This window comes from Lytechinus pictus, chromosome 8 (genome assembly GCF_037042905.1).
Source record: "Lytechinus pictus isolate F3 Inbred chromosome 8, Lp3.0, whole genome shotgun sequence".
Taxonomy (NCBI): Eukaryota; Metazoa; Echinodermata; class Echinoidea; order Temnopleuroida; family Toxopneustidae; genus Lytechinus; species Lytechinus pictus.
In genome coordinates, this window is record NC_087252.1 from 11422734 (window position 1) to 11440069 (window position 17336).

The window sequence follows — 17336 nt, forward strand, 5'->3', positions numbered from 1 at the left end:
AAATACAATTGAAAGATTGCTCCTGAAATATATTTTGGGTGTGTGGAGGGGGGTTTGCCTTCTTTCAATTTGTAAAAAAAAAACAACGGGCTAGTGCCTTCGTTTTAGTAGCCCACACTCATATACATTCCTATATATTCCACGTTTTATATATATTGAGGAGTAAATTTCAACTAAAAGTCTTCTTTATAAAATACAATTGGAAGATTGCTCCTGAAATATATTTTGGGTGTGTGGAGGGGGGTTTCCCTTCTTTCAATTTGTAAAGAAAACAAACGGGCTAGTGCTTTAATTTTAGTAGCCCACACCCCTATATACTCTATGTTTTTTTCGTATATTGAGGAGTAAATTTCAACTATAAGTCCTCTTTATAAAATACAATTGGAAGATTGCTCCTGAAATGTTTTTTGGGTGTGTGTAGGGGGGTTTCCCTTCTATCAATTTGTAAAGAAAAACAAGGGGCTAGTGCCTTCGTTTTAGTAGCCCACGCTCGTATACATTCCTATATATTCCACGTTTTTATATATATTGAGGAGTAAATTTGAACTAAAAGTCCTCTTTAGAAAATACCTTTGGAAGATTGCTCCTGAAATTTGTTTTGGGTGTGTGTAGGGGGGTTTCCCTTCTTTCAATTTGTAAAGAAACACAACGGGCTAGTGCTTTAATTTTAGTAGCCCACACCCCTATATACTCTAGGTTTTTTCGTATATTAAGGAGTAAATTTCAACAAAAAGTCCTCTTTATAAAATACAATTGGAAGATTGCTCCTGAAATATATTTTTGGTGTGTGTAGGGGGGTTTCCCTTCTTTCAATTTGTAAAGAAAAACAAGGGGCTAGTGCCTTCGTTTTAGTAGCCCACACTCATATACATTCCTATATATTCCACGTTTTTATATATATTGAGGAATAAATTTGAACTAAAAGTCCTCTTTATTAAATACAATTGGAAGATTGCTCCTGAAATATATTTTGGGTGTGTAGAGGGGGGTTTCCCTTCTTTCAATTTGTAAAGAAAAACAAGGGGCTAGTGCCTTCGTTTTAGTAGCCCAAGCTCATATACATTCCTATATATTCCACGTTTTTATATATATTGAGGAGTAAATTTGAACTAAAAGTCCTCTTTATAAAATACAATTGGAAGATTGCTCCTGAAATATATTTTTGGTGTGTGTAGGGGGGTTTCCCTTCTTTCAATTTGTAAAGAAAAACAAGGGGCTAGTGCCTTCGTTTTAGTAGCCCACACTCATATACATTCCTATATATTCCACGTTTTTATATATATTGAGGAATAAATTTGAACTAAAAGTCCTCTTTATTAAATACAATTGAAAGATTGCTCCTGAAATATATTTTGGGTGTGTGGAGGGGGGTTTCCCATCTTTCAATTTGTAAAGAAAAACAACGGGCTAGTGCTTTAATTTTAGTAGCTTACACCCCTATATACTCTATGTTTTTTCGTATATTGAGGAGTAAATTTCAACTATAAGTCCTCTTTATAAAATACAATTGGAAGATTGCTCCTGAAATTTATTTTGGGTGTGTGTAGGGGGGTTTCCCTTCTTTCAATTTGTAAAGAAAAACAACGGGCTAGTGCTTTAGTTTTAGTAGCCCACACCCCTATATACTCTAGGTTTTTCGGATATTGAGGAGTAAATTTCAACTATAAGTCCTCTTTATAAAATACAATTGGAAGATTGCTCCTGAAATGTTTTTTGGGTGTGTTTAGGGGGGTTTCCCTTTTATCAATTTGTAAAGAAAAACAAGGGGCTAGTGCCTTCGTTTTAGTAGCCCACGCTCATATACATTCCTATATATTCCACGTTTTTATATATATTGAGGAGTAAATTTGAACTAAAAGTCCTCTTTATTAAATACAATTGGAAGATTGCTCCTGAAATATATTTTGGGTGTGTAGAGGGGGGTTTCCCTTCTTTCAATTTGTAAAGAAAAACAAGGGGCTAGTGCTTTAGTTTTAGTAGCCCTTACCCCTATATACTCTATGTTTTTTCGTATATTGAGGAGTAATTTTCAACAAAAAGTCCTCTTTATAAAATACAATTGAAAGATTGCTCCTGAAATATATTTTGGGTGTGTGGAGGGGGGTTTGCCTTCTTTCAATTTGTAAAAAAAAACAACGGGCTAGTGCCTTCGTTTTAGTAGCCCACACTCATATATACTCTAGGTTTTTTCGTATATTGAGGAGTAAATTTGAACTAAAAGTCCTCTTTAAAAAATACAATTGGAAGATTGCTCCTGAAATATATTTTGGGTGTGTGTAGGGGGGTTTCCCTTATTTCAATTTTTAAAGAAAAACAACGGGCTAGTGCCTTAGTTTTAGTAGCCCACACCCCTATATACTCTAGGTTTTTTCGTATATTGAGGAGTAAATTTGAACTAAAAGTCCTCTTTATTAAATACAATTGGAAGATTGCTCCTGAAATATATTTTGGGTTTGTAGAGGGGGGGGGGGTTAATATCTCTCAATTTGTAAACAAAAAGAAAGGGCTAGTACTTTAGTTTTAGTAGCCCACATTCCTATATACTCCAGTTTTAAGAATATTGAGGAGTTCCTGATAAATGAAGAGAGCTATCGTATTTTTGAAGGGGGTAACCCTTTTTATTCAATTTTACAGCGCGTATCAATAAAAACGGGACAGTTATGAAACGTCTATCAAAACACCCTTTTGAATTATGATGTCTATATTTTGATGTTTATAGATGCTCTGAAATCTTATAGATCAAATTCAAAATGTTTTTTCTTTTTATTTGTTCATGCTTGAGTGCACACGAGATGGTTTTGTCGGGGGTTCAAATATAGGATTGCGCTAAGTGGTAGGAAATGAAGTGTATGGTTATAAGACTTCTTGCCAATCAGCAGATTATTTTTGCCATAGTTTTCAGATTTTGGTCGCAAATGTCACGTACAAAGCTATATATTTACTTTACTTTTTCATTTCAATAAATTATTTTTTTAGCAATGAATATTCTTTCATACTAACATTTTTTGTCAACCAAGAATGACCCAATTTGTAATTAGGAATTTGAGAGCTTGTAATCAATTCAAACCATTTTATTTTATGCAACAAGCAGATAAATCCTTTTCTGTTAGAATTGATAATTTAATATCCTATCTAACACACAATTGTAATGATTTGAATAAAGTACAGCAAATTCACCCTATTAACAACTAACAATTAACAATTAGGGGTTTAGTGAATGATAACATCTGTTCTCGTTGTGAAGTAGAGGAAGATATTCATCACGCTTTCATTTCTTGTGATTTGAACAAACCATTCTTTGAATTTTTGAAAAAAATAATCCAGCAAATATTTCATAAAGATTTAGAAATCAATCATTAAAATTTTGTTTAAACATGAAGTAGACGAAAAATTAGTTTTACTTCTGACTATCGCACTTTGGTGCATTCACAAAGTCATCGTTTTAAGAAACATGAGTGGAAACGAAAAGAGAGGCAATCCCAGAAGGAAAAACCAGTACGGCTGGACCAGTTACACCAGTAAAATTTAATTGGTAACTCTGGAAATTGGAACAAAATATACTGGTCTGCTATAAGCTGGACCAGTAATTTTTTGATGGTCAAATTTAACTGGACCAGTATAATTTTAACTGGACCAGTAACAAATATACTGGTCAAACTAACTGGACCAGTAATACTTTTATTGGTCCAATTGAACTGGACCAGTACAAATTGTGGTGGACCAGTAATTTTACTGGTCAAATTATACTGGACCAGTACAATTTTTGCTGGACCAGTAATAATTTTACTGGTCAAATTAAACTGGACCAGTACAATTTTTGCTGGACCAGTAATAATTTTACTGGTCAAATTAAACTGGGCCAGTACAATTTTTGCTGGACCAGTAATAATTTTACTGGTCAAATTAAACTGGACCAGTACATTTTTGGCTGGACCAGTAATAATTTTACTGGTCAAATTAAACTGGATCTGAAATTCATATTTTTAAGAGAAATAGAAAGAAGAATAGAAATGAAACCTCGGTACAGGAAAATATATGTTCATCTACCCAAAGAAATTATGGAATATATTTGAAACACTGTGAATTTCATGTTTCCATTTAATGTTTTTTTTTTAATTTATGTTAAAGATTATGTAAGATTATTGCACAATTACATTATTATGTAAATTTTTGTTTTAATTTCTGAAATTTCCTGTAATGTCATGTATGCTCATTTTCATAATGTGTTATGTTGTTTTGTTGTAAATAAAATCCTCTAATTGAGGCCAAGAAAAAATGCAATTAGGCATTTCTTGGGTTGACTTTTATTAATTATTAAATATGCAATCCTAAAAATAACTTTTTTTTAAAGTAACTAAATAAGTTTGTGAGTGAATTTTGAAACATAATTTTAAAAACAGTGGCAAAGATAATGAAAATGTTAAGAGGAAGTTTACTGCTTAGCAGGAAGTCTAATGACCATAAATTTTGTTTCCTCTCATTTCTGCACAAACCTATTTTTGAACCCTTGACAAATCTCGTGTTCGTTCAAGCATGAACAAAATTCATTTCTTAAAATTGCATTTAAAATATAAGGTTTCAGAGCATCTATAAACATCAAAATATAAACATCATAATTTGAAAAGAATTTTTGATAGACTTTTCAAAACTGTCCAGTTTTTATTGATACGCACTGTATTGATAGAATGAAGGGGCTTGTCCTTTGATAAGGTTCACTGGCCCTCTCTTATTATTTGCGCCCTTTTAAAAAGTATTTCTTTTTTACTATTGAGGGGTGAATAAAAATGAAAGTATTCTTGACTGAAAAGCAAAAGTGAAGATTGCCCCTGAAAGAAATTTCGGGTGTTTGTGGAGGGGAGTTTCCCTTCTGTCAATTCGTTTATAAAGGGGGGGGGGTTAGTGCCTACATTTCAGTAGCCCACACTCCTATATATTATTAATATCCTTTTTTGTCCTTATTTTAGTGTTGACAGTAATTGGGTATTAAATACAATTAAAAAACCTCCTGATAGCAAACGGAAATATAGCTCCTAGAAGACCATTCGGTTGTTTGTAGCAAGTTTATTAAACCTCATTTCAATTTTTTTATACTAAGAAGGGCTAGGGCTGATTTTTTTAGTTGCCCGCACTCCTATAATATACTCGATGTTTTAAAAATATTGAGAATGATATAATGGAAAAAGATTGCCTGTTGAAAGCAAATAGAAAGATTGCTCCTGGTAGAGCTTTCAGTTGTTTGTAGGGGGTTTCACATATTTGCAATCTAGGGTTACAAACAAGGGGCTAGTCCTAAAGTAAAAAAAAAATAGTGATCCCACCCTCCTGGGAAGATTGATCCATAAAGAAATTTCGGGTATGTGGAACGAGTTCCCTAATTCCTTCAATACGTTTATATTAACAAGTGGCAAGTGCGCGTACACACACACACACAAACACCCACCATCACACTGACACACCCTCACACGGACATACTATTATATACATATATATAATATATTCATATTTTTTTATATATAACTTCGAGGGAATTGAAAAAAAAAATGGTTGGAATTTATGAGGGCTCCAGCCCACAAAAGCCCTCCCCCTCTCCATCTGTACGCCAGTGTTGATAACAAAAGAGAGTCAGAATAACAGCTATAGAAACAAGTGACCAAGCGAGAAAATTTCTTGGGTATTGAAAGTTAATTTGCATTATACACCACTTAAAAAGCCTATACAGTGCGAATTATATTTCTGTTTCACAATGCTCTTTTTCGCGTATTATCTTGCTTCAAAACAAAACAAAGTGGGGTTAATGGAGGAGAAGGCTGTAGCCCCCTTAACCCTATCTAGCCTGAGGAGGAGGGGGAGCTTAATAAGCCCCCCTTGACATTTTCGCTAAACGTCTGTAATGGGCTAATAAAAGTAAAGCACTAACCATTTGTTTTTGTTTACAAATTGAAAGAAGGGAAACTCCCCTTCACACACCCGAAATTTGATTTAGGAGCAATCTTCCAAACAATCTTTATCAGAAAGAAAATTAATTCTAGATTACTCCTCAATATACGAAAACACATAGAGTATATAGGGGTGTGGGCTACTAAAACTAAGGCACTAGCCCGTTGTTTTTCTTTACAAATTGAAAGAAGGGAAACCCCCCTACACACACCCAAAATATATTTCAGGAGCAATCTTCCAATTGTATTTTATAAAGAGGACTTTTAGTTGAAATTTACTCCTCAATATACGAAAACACATAGAGTATATAGGGGTGTGGGCTACTAAAACTAAAGCACTAGCCCGTTGTTTTTCTTTACAAATTGAAAGAAGGGAAACCCCCCTACACACACCCAAAATATATTTCAGGAGCAATCTTCCAATTGTATTTTATAAAGAGGACTTTTAGTTGAAATTTACTCCTCAATATACGAAAACACATAGAGTATATAGGGGTGTGGGCTACTAAAACTAAAGCACTAGCCCGTTGTTTTTCTTTACAAATTGAAAGAAGGGAAACCCCCCTACACACACCCAAAATATATTTCAGGAGCAATCTTCCAATTGTATTTTGTAAAGAGGACTTTTAGTTAAAATTTACTCCTCAATATATGAAAACACATAGAGTATATAGGGGTGTGGGCTACTAAAACTAAAGCACTAGCCCGTTGTTTTTCTTTACAAATTGAAAGAAGGGAAACCCCCTACACACACCCAAAATATATTTCAGGAGCAATCTTCCAATTGTATTTTATAAAGAGGACTTTTAGTTGAAATGTACTCCTCAATATACGAAAACACATAGAGTATATAGGGGTGTGGGCTACTAAAACTAAAGCACTAGCCCGTTGTTTTTCTTTACAAATTGAAAGAAGGGAAACCCCCCTACACACACCCAAAATATATTTCAGGAGCAATCTTCCAATTGTATTTTATAAAGAGGACTTTTAGTTGAAATTTACTCCTCAATATACGAAAACACATAGAGTATATAGGGGTGTGGGCTACCAAAACTAAAGCACTAGCCCGTTGTTTTTCTTTACAAATTGAAAGAAGGGAAACCCCCCTACACACACCCAAAATATATTTCAGGAGCAATCTTCCAAATGTATTTTATAAAGAGGACTTTTAGTTGAAATTTACTCCTCAATATATAAAAACACATAGAGTATATAGGGGTGTGGGCTACTAAAACTAAAGCACTAGCCCGTTGTTTTTCTTTACAAATTGAAAGAAGGGAAACCCCCCTACACACACCCAAAATATATTTCAGGAGCAATCTTCCAATTGTATTTTATGAAGAGGACTTTTAGTTGAAATTTACTCCTCAATATACGAAAACACATAGAGTATATAGGGGTGTGGGCTACTAAAACTAAAGCACTAGCCCGTTGTTTTTCTTTACAAATTGAAAGAAGGGAAACCCCCCTACACACACCCAAAATATATTTCAGGAGCAATATTCCAATTGTATTTTATGAAGAGGACTTTTAGTTGAAATTTATTCCTCAATATACGAAAACACATAGAGTATATAGGGGTGTGGGCTACTAAAACTAAAGCACTAGCCCGTTGTTTTTCTTTACAAATTGAAAGAAGGGAAATCCCCCTACACACACCCAAAATATATTTCAGGAGCAATCTTCCAATTGTATTTTATAAAGAGGACTTTTAGTTGAAATTTATTCCTCAATATACGAAAACACATAGAGTATATAGGGGTGTGGGCTACTAAGACTAAAGCACTAGCCTGTTGTTTTTCTTTACAAATTGAAAGAAGGGAAACCCCCCTACACACACCCAAAATATATTTCAGGAGCAATCTTCCAATTGTATTTTATAAAGAGGACTTTTAGTTGAAATTTACTCCTCAATATACGAAAACACATAGAGTATATAGGGGTGTGGGCTACCAAAACTAAAGCACTAGCCCGTTGTTTTTCTTTACAAATTGAAAGAAGAGAAACCCCCCTACACACACCCAAAATATATTTCAGGAGCAATCTTCCAATTGTATTTTATAAAGAGGACTTTTAGTTGAAATTTACTCTTCAATATATGAAAACACATAGAGTATATAGGGGTGTGGGCTACTAAAACTAAAGCACGAGCCCGTTGATTTTTGGCTCGAATGAATATCTATGGCCTGCCACTAGTGATTAGGCCCGTGTAGCCCTGACCCCGTTTGTTTGATTTGTACAAGAATGCACGCTTCTCTTCGTCCGCAAAATCCTGTATCTGATCTATCTTATATCGCGATATTGTTGGCTGGAACTGTTGGCTGGCTTGCTGTTGGCTGGCTTATTGTTGGCTCACTTGACATAGGCTGGGGGGCGCTTGTAAGTTGTAGACCTACGTAGCCGTGTGAAAAATGACACCTTACAAATCCCCAATTTAAGAAATGAATATTGTATGTAAATATGTATAACTAAGAAGATCATCTTGTTTGATAGGCTGATAATATGGCCCGGAGCTTAAAATTATTGAATATCAAGACAAAGTTTTGAATGAAGGACTGGCAGGACTGGGGGCATGCACACACGCTCATGCCTCGTGGGTTAATTAAATGCCGCTGCGCACAGAAAATTCAATCCATAGAAGTCGTGTGTTGTGGACACCAGAAGTGGGCGGGGGGAGGGGACAGTCACCAAGTAATTTCCAAACACCCCCTAAACAAGTTTTATTCTGTGGGAAAAATAACCCCCTAAACAAATTTTTCGCGGGCTGCGGGCTTTGTATTTTGGCCCCTGGCTAAACAAGTTGTTGCCAAAAAATGTGACCTCGGGGGGAAAAAGCTTGGGGAAAAATGATGCAATTAACTTAGGATGGGGGGTCGGGTGTACGGACACTTTATATTTTTGAAGCCTTCTTTTTTGTCTTTGGATTACACTAAGAATATGAATTCAATATTTGTAGTCATCTTCTATTTTCTTTATAATATTTCCTAGCATTTTGTACTAAAAATTGCTCAAACACTTCGCTTGTAAATTTTTCCAAATGACTTTCTAAAATTGATCGTCCGGACACACAACAACTGGGTATAACACATTTGGTTAGTCTTTGAAAAAAAGCTTTGGGGAAAAATACCCTAAGTCCTTCATTAAAACACCCTTTTTCTTGAAAATCTGTGTTTATTATACTCTTAACGAGTCTATGCACGGACCGCGTCCAAAACTGAAAAAAACACCCCATTAAACGCGTTTTTGGTCACGCTTGTATACAAAAATATATTTGACTGACCATTTTGTGCTGCATGCAAATTTTATTTTCCATTGCACAGCAACAGTGCATTTTTTATTTTTCTATTGCATGATTGAGCTCTCTTCATCAGTGTGCACTAAGCATGTATGTGTGTTTGCGTGCATCGAAGTAAGCACATCAGCAAGGCTGACTTTGCACTAGGATTCATGAATCAAAGTGCGTTACAACAAAAATACAAGGGGAAAATCTTGTTTTCATAGAAAAATGAATTATCGGACAAAGGGAAAATATGTGTTTATTCTATCGATCTGCCTTTATTTTTTCTTTTATATTGTCAAATAACAAAGTCTCAAAAATTTGTTGTATAAATCAAATGATGCATGTCTTCATTCATCCTAGACAGCTGGCAGCCGTCTGTTTCGAGGAGTTTTTTAACTTTTTTTTTTTTTTTAATTTCTCCTCGTACACAGACGGCTCGCTAGCGTGCAGCCACCATTAGGGGACTTGCAATGCAAAATCCCCCCGTCGGGGCTCTTCAATTTTTGTCTTTAATGAATAAAAATTTTGAAAATTAACGCGACCAAAATGCAAATTAATATTCCCTCTTGGCATTAATTGCCAAAAAACTGAGAAAAATCAAGTTAAAAGGAACAAAAACAGTGACTTACCTCGGCTGTCGCGCAAATTCACTTCCCCGTTTTATCCGATCTTAAGTACATAAACATATGGCCATTGAGTCCCCTGTACAGATCGCGCTAGAACTTCGGTCTCTGTATTTGGTGAGTGAAGCCAACGGAGTTCAGCTGAACAACCAACATAACAGAGACCGAAGCTTTTGGTCTACATTCATCCATATGTGACCTTTCCACTCTAGTTGAGGCTGTGTTCACCCCATTGCACTCAGCCTTACGACTTCATGCAATGGATTGAGGCTAGCATTATGTAATTTTAACTTGGCAGATGAATTATAAATATTAATACAGAAATTTATTTTATTGAATTTTTTTTACAAATATCAAAAGGATCATTCCAACTTCTTCATGGTGATGAGATTGGCCTCTCACAACCATCATTGTCACGACTCATTGCCAAGGTTTCTGCTGAGATTGCAAGCTGGCGTCCCAGATATGTTTGCTTCCCGGAACAACTTGAGCAGGTTCAGCAAGAATTTTACACATACTCCAATTTTCCTGGTGTCATTGGGGCCATCGACTGCACTCACATTCTAGTGACAAATCCTGGTGGAGAGAATGGTCAGATGTTCATAAATCGGAAGGGGAGGTCATCAATCAATGTACAGGTACATTGAAGATTATCACCATAATATTTGATAGTACTAATTGTATACTATTGACTGCGTGGTTGTCTATCAGTGTTCATGATCAGGGGATAACCAACACAAATATTGTTTTCTATAAGGGAGTAATTACTGTAATTGTATTTTAGTCTCGCCTTCACCTCAGGTGGGCGAGACTTACGGTTCCAAATGTCCGTCCGTCACAAACCTTATGACACCTAACTCCGCAACCATAAGTCGCTTTTAAACCAAACTTAGATGGTAGATGGACTTGGGGGATCTGCATGTTATGCTGCAGTTGGAGGTCACATGATAAGGTCAAAGGTCATTTTCAGGTCAACATCAAAGTTTACGTGCAAGGCTCTTATGATAAGTATTATCCCATCCCAGTCTTTTCACAATGAAGTTTTGATACATTTCTGTTGGATGCCCTCACAAATTACAATATTTCTGGTTATTTTCATAAGTGGGCGAGACACAAAATCGCTTTTGCCTTGTTTTTTAATTCTTTTTTAATTTTTAGGGGGGTCAATGGCGTAACAAATCTTAAGTTTTTAGGAGGCGAAAACTGATAAAATAGTGTGAGATTATAAAGCGAGTGACAGCAGGGGATGGCGATAGGGTATTGATTTTTCTCGAAGATTACATGTAGGAACTAAGTTCATGTAACGACTAGATCAATAATGTTGGTACCCGGTGTAAGCCAAAGAAACAATCATTAAAGTGGTCATTATGTCGTATCAAATATGCTACTTTCTAAAGTTTCGGGCCAATATGATTCTTTTGCTGGCAATATATTTGATGTTCCCCTCAAGGCCAGTCAATACTATACAATTATTGAGAAAGTTAATTGGCATTCCACATTCCATTTATTCTTAAAGCTTTTGTTGATTTTAAGGATACTTTCATGAAATATTCATCCTATTTCATTTTCTTTACATTTGTCTGAATACAGGCAGTCTGCACCCTGGATGGCTCTTTGACAAATGTTGTGGCTCGTTGGCCCGGTGGGACACACGATTCACGTATTTTCCGAGAATCAGCTTTGAAACAACGCCTTGAACAGGAAAGCCACGAGGCAAAGTGGCTTTTAGGTGATAGTGGGTATGTTTCTGTGTTTTGTTTGTCTGATTTTTCTTTTCATGCTCCAACCATATTATTTTAATCCTGAAATAGCCCTCTTAGGAATTACTGCAGGGAAGGAAATATATTTTTTTAATGTTTAGATGCTTTATTTTTTTCACAGTGGGTGATTGCTGAATTTTAGGGCAATTTCATTTTAAGGGCAACAAGCAATTATGCAGTAAATGCAAATATCATTATTCTTCCATAATCTTTGAGTGACTGTAGAATTAATGGTTGCCCCAACCATGTATTTTGGGGGAATTTTAGGGGCAGTTCGGGCTGGTATGTTATACTGCATGGCATGATATTTGGCTTGCATGATGAAATGTATAATGTTGGAATGCAAAATTTCTAATCTTGGTGGTTTGTAACAAACATATGTGAATTGTTTCAAACTTGAATTTCAGGTTAGTGTGGTATAGAAGTTGTCACCAAAGATGATACGCGTCACAGGGTATTAATCAATAAGATTGTGCATGGTCCTAATCTCTTTATGAATCATAAAATCCAGACTGAATTGCTCCTCGCTTGGGCTCAGTATTCCTAAAGGAGGATAATATTGTATTACAGAATCATGAATTGACTTATCCTTTTCCAATGAGGGGGGGGGGGGTGATATTAAATGACAGTTGCTTATTTTTTGTGTGATTAATTTGTCATTTGTCACTTTTCTTTCATAAAATTGATTTTCATACAATAGGTACCCATGTCATCCATATTTAATGACACCACTTCTTAATCCAAGAGATGCAGCCGAAGGACGTTACAATGCAGCTCATAAAAGGGCCAGGAATGTAATAGAGCGTACTTTTGGACGAATGAAAAGACGATTCCCTTGCTTGAATGGGATGAGACTGAAGCTGGAGACCACTTTGATTGTGATCGTAGCTGTTTCTGTCTTGTGGAACATTTCAATCAAGAATGGGGATCCTGAAATGGAAGGAGATATTGACCCAGACGAAGTTCCTGGTGACCATGTACCTCCCCCGGGTGTCAACAATCTGGAAGGTCGACTGAGACGACAGAATCTCATTAGGCAGCACTTTACTTAAGTTCATATCCATCTCATTTAAGTTCATAGAAATAGATATAAAGAACAGGATGCAAAATTCAAAACATTTTAAAGTTAACCTCATCCAGGCAGGGGGGGGGGACCATATTTTTGGTGCATGATTTTTTTACTGCTCTGCTTGCTAACTTATTACTGTCAAGTCTTGCACAGTTTTTGAGACCAAAGTTTCAACACCCGGGTATGCTGTTCCGAAATTACGCAACATTTTGTAATTGCATGTCAGACCAAAAATAGCTCCAAAATGTGATTTTGTGCACAAATTAAATGCAAATTGTGTTTTCAACCAAAATTCATATATTCTTTTTATTCATTTTTAGTTTTGATGGTATAAATGGATGTATTTTATGTTTATGCTCTCAAAAGAGTCCCTGACAAAGTTCATTGAAATATGTAATGAAATACATAAGAAATTGATGTGATATCGCAATTATTTATATCACCTGCATAGCAGAGTGAGACTATAGGTGCCGGTTTCCGACGGCGCGGCGGCGGGGTCAACACCAAATCTTAACCGAAAATTAAGTTTTTGAAATGACAGCATAACTTAGACAGTATATGGACCTAGGTCATGAAACTTGCCCATAAGAGTAATCAAATATCACTGTGTGAGTTTCAGGTCACATGATCAAGGTCAAAGGTCATGTAAGGTCAATGAACTTTGGCCATGTTGGGGGGTATTTGTTGAATTACCATCATATCTCTGTAAGTGTGTTGGTCTAGTTCATAAAACGTGCACATAAGAGTAACCAAGTATCGGTAAACATCTTGTGCGAGTTATAATAGTTTTCAAAGTCAGCACTGCTGCTATATTGAATTGTGTGATGCAGGTGAGACCGCCAGAGGCATTCCATTTGTTTCATGTTCATTTAGATTATTTGTTAATGACAGCTGTCAGATTTATACCAGGGGGGGGGGGTAGTGACAATTAAATAGGCATTAAAAAACTACCATGCATTCAAGTCGTGGATATTTTGTCATTTTTAATCTCAAAAATCCAATTCAAGAAATTCAGCATAATATTTCTTACATTGCCAATGTACCATTGAATCTTGAAGGGTTATCCAATACCACATTTTTTCCAAATGTATCAGACATAATAGAATGTATATTTTTGTATAAATCTGTAACTTTTCAACATGAATTGAAAAGTTAACTTTTCAATATGAATTGAAAAGTTAACTTTTCAAATATGTATAAATCCCAAAATGTATAGCAGTTACCCACAAGCTACCATGATAGAGGACAACAAAAGTCCCGTTTATCAAACCTTGATTAATCATTGTTGCTTTACTGCCTGTGAGTTGTGAAGTCATGTGGGAATCCTACATACATGCAATCAGTTAAATTTGTATCAATTGGAAGCATCGCCTTGACCTTATTTGCAAAATGCAGTTGTGTACATAACCAAGTCAATCATCCTTTCTTTTGAAAAAAGACTTATAAAGCAAGTGCTTCATTTCCATATTTCTCCTTGCAATGTGAGTGTTAATGATTAATTTCTAAAAGTGGATACTGCTGAAGTAATATGAAAGGAATGAAAGCATTAAGTTGATCATGGGCTTACAATAAATGTTTATATGCCACTTTTCCAAAAGGTTACATTTCTTGGCATAAAATAGCAACTAAATTTCCATTCAATAAAGTATTTTGACTTTTTTAGTAATTCATATCTGGAATGGAAAAAACAATGCCATGGCTAAACATGGTATCCGTCCCTGTTCAATAATTCAAGCTTTTTCAACTGAACTTGCTTCTCCAGGTCTATAACTTCTACTCTCAGTTCATGCTCAATCTTCATTTGTGCCAGTTTCTCGTTTAGCTGTATTACTGCATGTTCCTTCAAGAGCTCTTGTAATGTTGAAGAAGACTTAGATGGCCGTGGGCATGGAGATGGTGTCCTTTGTCTCTTTGATCTTGACCTGAAAAAAGTAAATGGGGTTTCTGCAATTTATTTGTTATGCAGACATGTTATCTATAAACTAAAAATAGTTTGTGATTGTACTAAAAGATTATTCTTAATATTCCTTTGCAATAGATGGTTAATGAAATGTTTTAAAGTGTGAACAGAATTTTGATGCCAATTTAAAAAAACTTCCTGCAGTACACTAAAACTTCACCATTGAACTTTAGACATTTCTTTTCTCAGGTCAATTCTGGCATTAAGTGAAAACCGCTCTTGCTTTGGACAGGTTGCAATAGCATTGCAATAGTTGTATTGTCTGATAATTATCCAATTACCTAACTGATATTAAAAAAGATAAGAAATTACATATATATTTATATTATATATATCCTCATGTATATTTATGATATATATTTTTAAGCTTCAAAATATAAACTTATAAATAAAAAAGACTAGTGAATTTAGCTATTATTTACCATGGTGTAGGAAAGGAAGGATGGTCTTTTGATGGATTACTTGAGGATGGTTGATTTGAAGTGGTGTTTATGGTCTTTGAACTTTGCTCAGTAGTGATCTCGGTACTATCTGTAGCATCAGTATTATCGTCTTCAAGAAATATGAAGTTGTCCAGTTCTAATTCTTCCTCAATACTGAAAGAGAGATAGAAAAAAAAGAAGAGGTGTGAGTATAAAGAATCTTGTGAGACATGTTTTTGTTCAGGAATCAAACGGTGAGAATTGAGTAATGCACCTGCTCTTATAATGTGATTTTTGGAAAGTGAAATACATAAAGATGAAAGGGTTATGAAAGTTTAACAAAGCACAAGGTTAGTAAAATATTCATTAAATACTGTGCACGATTCATGTATCTAAGTTTATCATTGTATTGCAATGCAATCAGCCGGAACGGTTTTGAAAGTTGTGGATTGTATGTTTTTGTACATTTTTATGTATAAGGGGGTTAAGTCCCCACCCAAACTAAAAAAGTAATTTGGAGGCTGCTGGTTATTTATCACCATCTTGGTTTTTAATATTTTATTCAAAGCATCACAAAGGTGAATCGGCTGGGGGGGGGGGTATTATATGAATTGCATGCTTTTGTGGGCCATTACCACCCCCCCCCCCCCGTAGTACGGGTGGAAGGGGTGGCACTGAGATGGAAGGGAGAAAGAAGGTAGAAAAAAATTTTAAGAAAATAAAGAGGGAGAGAGGGAAAATGTGAGAAAAAAATGAAAAGAAAATGAGAAGAGAGAGAAAAGAACTTGATAAAAATATGAAAGAGAATTTGTTATAACCAAATACAAGTAAGGCCAAATAATGTTCAACAGAGGAAGAATATAAGATGAGGGGCAATAACTTGATCAGAGGCGTAAAGGGTTTGTGGCCGGAAGGGGGGGGGGGGCAAAAATGTCCCAGTCATATTGTCTGAACAGGCAGTGGCGTACCGAAGCCAAAATTTTAAGAGGCCCAAATATTGCATAACAGGCAAATATATTTTTTTAAAGTTGTAAACGAGCAAAGCGAACAAGCGAAATTTTGACAATTTCATTTCCCTTTCTTTCTACCATTTCTCTTTTTTTTTTTTCTGGTCAAATTGAATCATTTTCCGAACATAATATCAACAAATATTTTTTCAACACCTATGTTGTATAAATGCTGAAAAAATTGTTGACGACACTGATATATATAATACACACACAAATGCAGAACTCATTTGTGTCCACCACCCTTGAGGTAAGATTTCTGCACATTTATTTATTATTCTTTTGGGGCATGAAGATTGAAGGGCTCAAACCTATGTGGGGGGGGGGAGCAACACTATCTAATTATCGCCTTTATGGGACTTACTAGGAACCGCCCCACTAGCTTCATTCGACTGTTTTGTGTGTTATGTAGTAACCCGTACCCCCCCCCCCCCCCCGCATCTAAGGCCATGCCTAACGGTAATGTACGTACGTACGTACGCATTATATAGATCGCGCGCATGCAGCCGCAGCGCGCGCAGATAAACATTTTTTTTTATTTCATGCGCTGCATATACCGTATATATATCATTTTGAATCTTTTTCATGCGTTAGCGCTAGCCTGGCCTAGTACTGCTTGATCGAGCTCGACTCTAGTATTGTCTATTACTCCTACTTTGAATGCCGTGACCGGACTATTCACCGTTGCTGTGAGTATTTGCTTCTTACTAACTTATAATCTCACTTTCTGAAATATAGTCTTAAAAAAAAACTTCAAATCTGGTGGAGGTCTATCGTCAATGATTTCCCATTGGATCTGGAATTCGTACAAGCGCTGTTGCACTGCGCTGCACGCTATAGCTGCTGCATATACGTATACGTATAATCACTTACGTTGACGTTGTATGTCACGCGCACCGTATACGGTATACTAGTAGCTGACGAGTTATTTCGAGCGCTCGTGACCTATGACCTATGTATAATGCGCGCAATTTCGCGAAATGATCGATCGCGGATCATTCAAAAATTTAATGACTCATCGATATCAGCTGGTGACGACGACGTCTGATATCTAGGCTTAAAATCAAGACAATACGGTAGGCCCTAACGTTAGACTGATTACTGTCTGACTTTGTCCATTCAGTTTCCTTGTTTTCTATCTACGGTAGATCTAGAAGAAGTAGAAATGCTATGGTTTCTTCCTCCAAATCTGACCTCGCTCTAACTTTAGTCTAATCAACGTTAGTATAGGCCTAACTTTACTGCGGCAGCCCGAACACGACTGTCTTTTAAAGACGTG

At 35.9% G+C, this 17336-nt stretch overlaps 1 protein-coding gene across 1 annotated transcript; it reads left to right on the forward strand.

The window, feature by feature from the left end:
* Positions 1 to 3451: 3451 nt before the first annotated feature.
* LOC129274431 (putative nuclease HARBI1) lies at positions 3452 to 15388 on the forward strand. Its single transcript, XM_064103270.1, has 4 exons — positions 3452 to 3518; positions 10200 to 10477; positions 11430 to 11578; positions 12300 to 15388. Exons 1-4 carry the CDS (start codon positions 3452 to 3454, stop codon positions 12649 to 12651), a joined length of 846 nt encoding a protein of 281 aa, XP_063959340.1. The 3' UTR covers positions 12652 to 15388.
* Positions 15389 to 17336: the final 1948 nt, after the last annotated feature.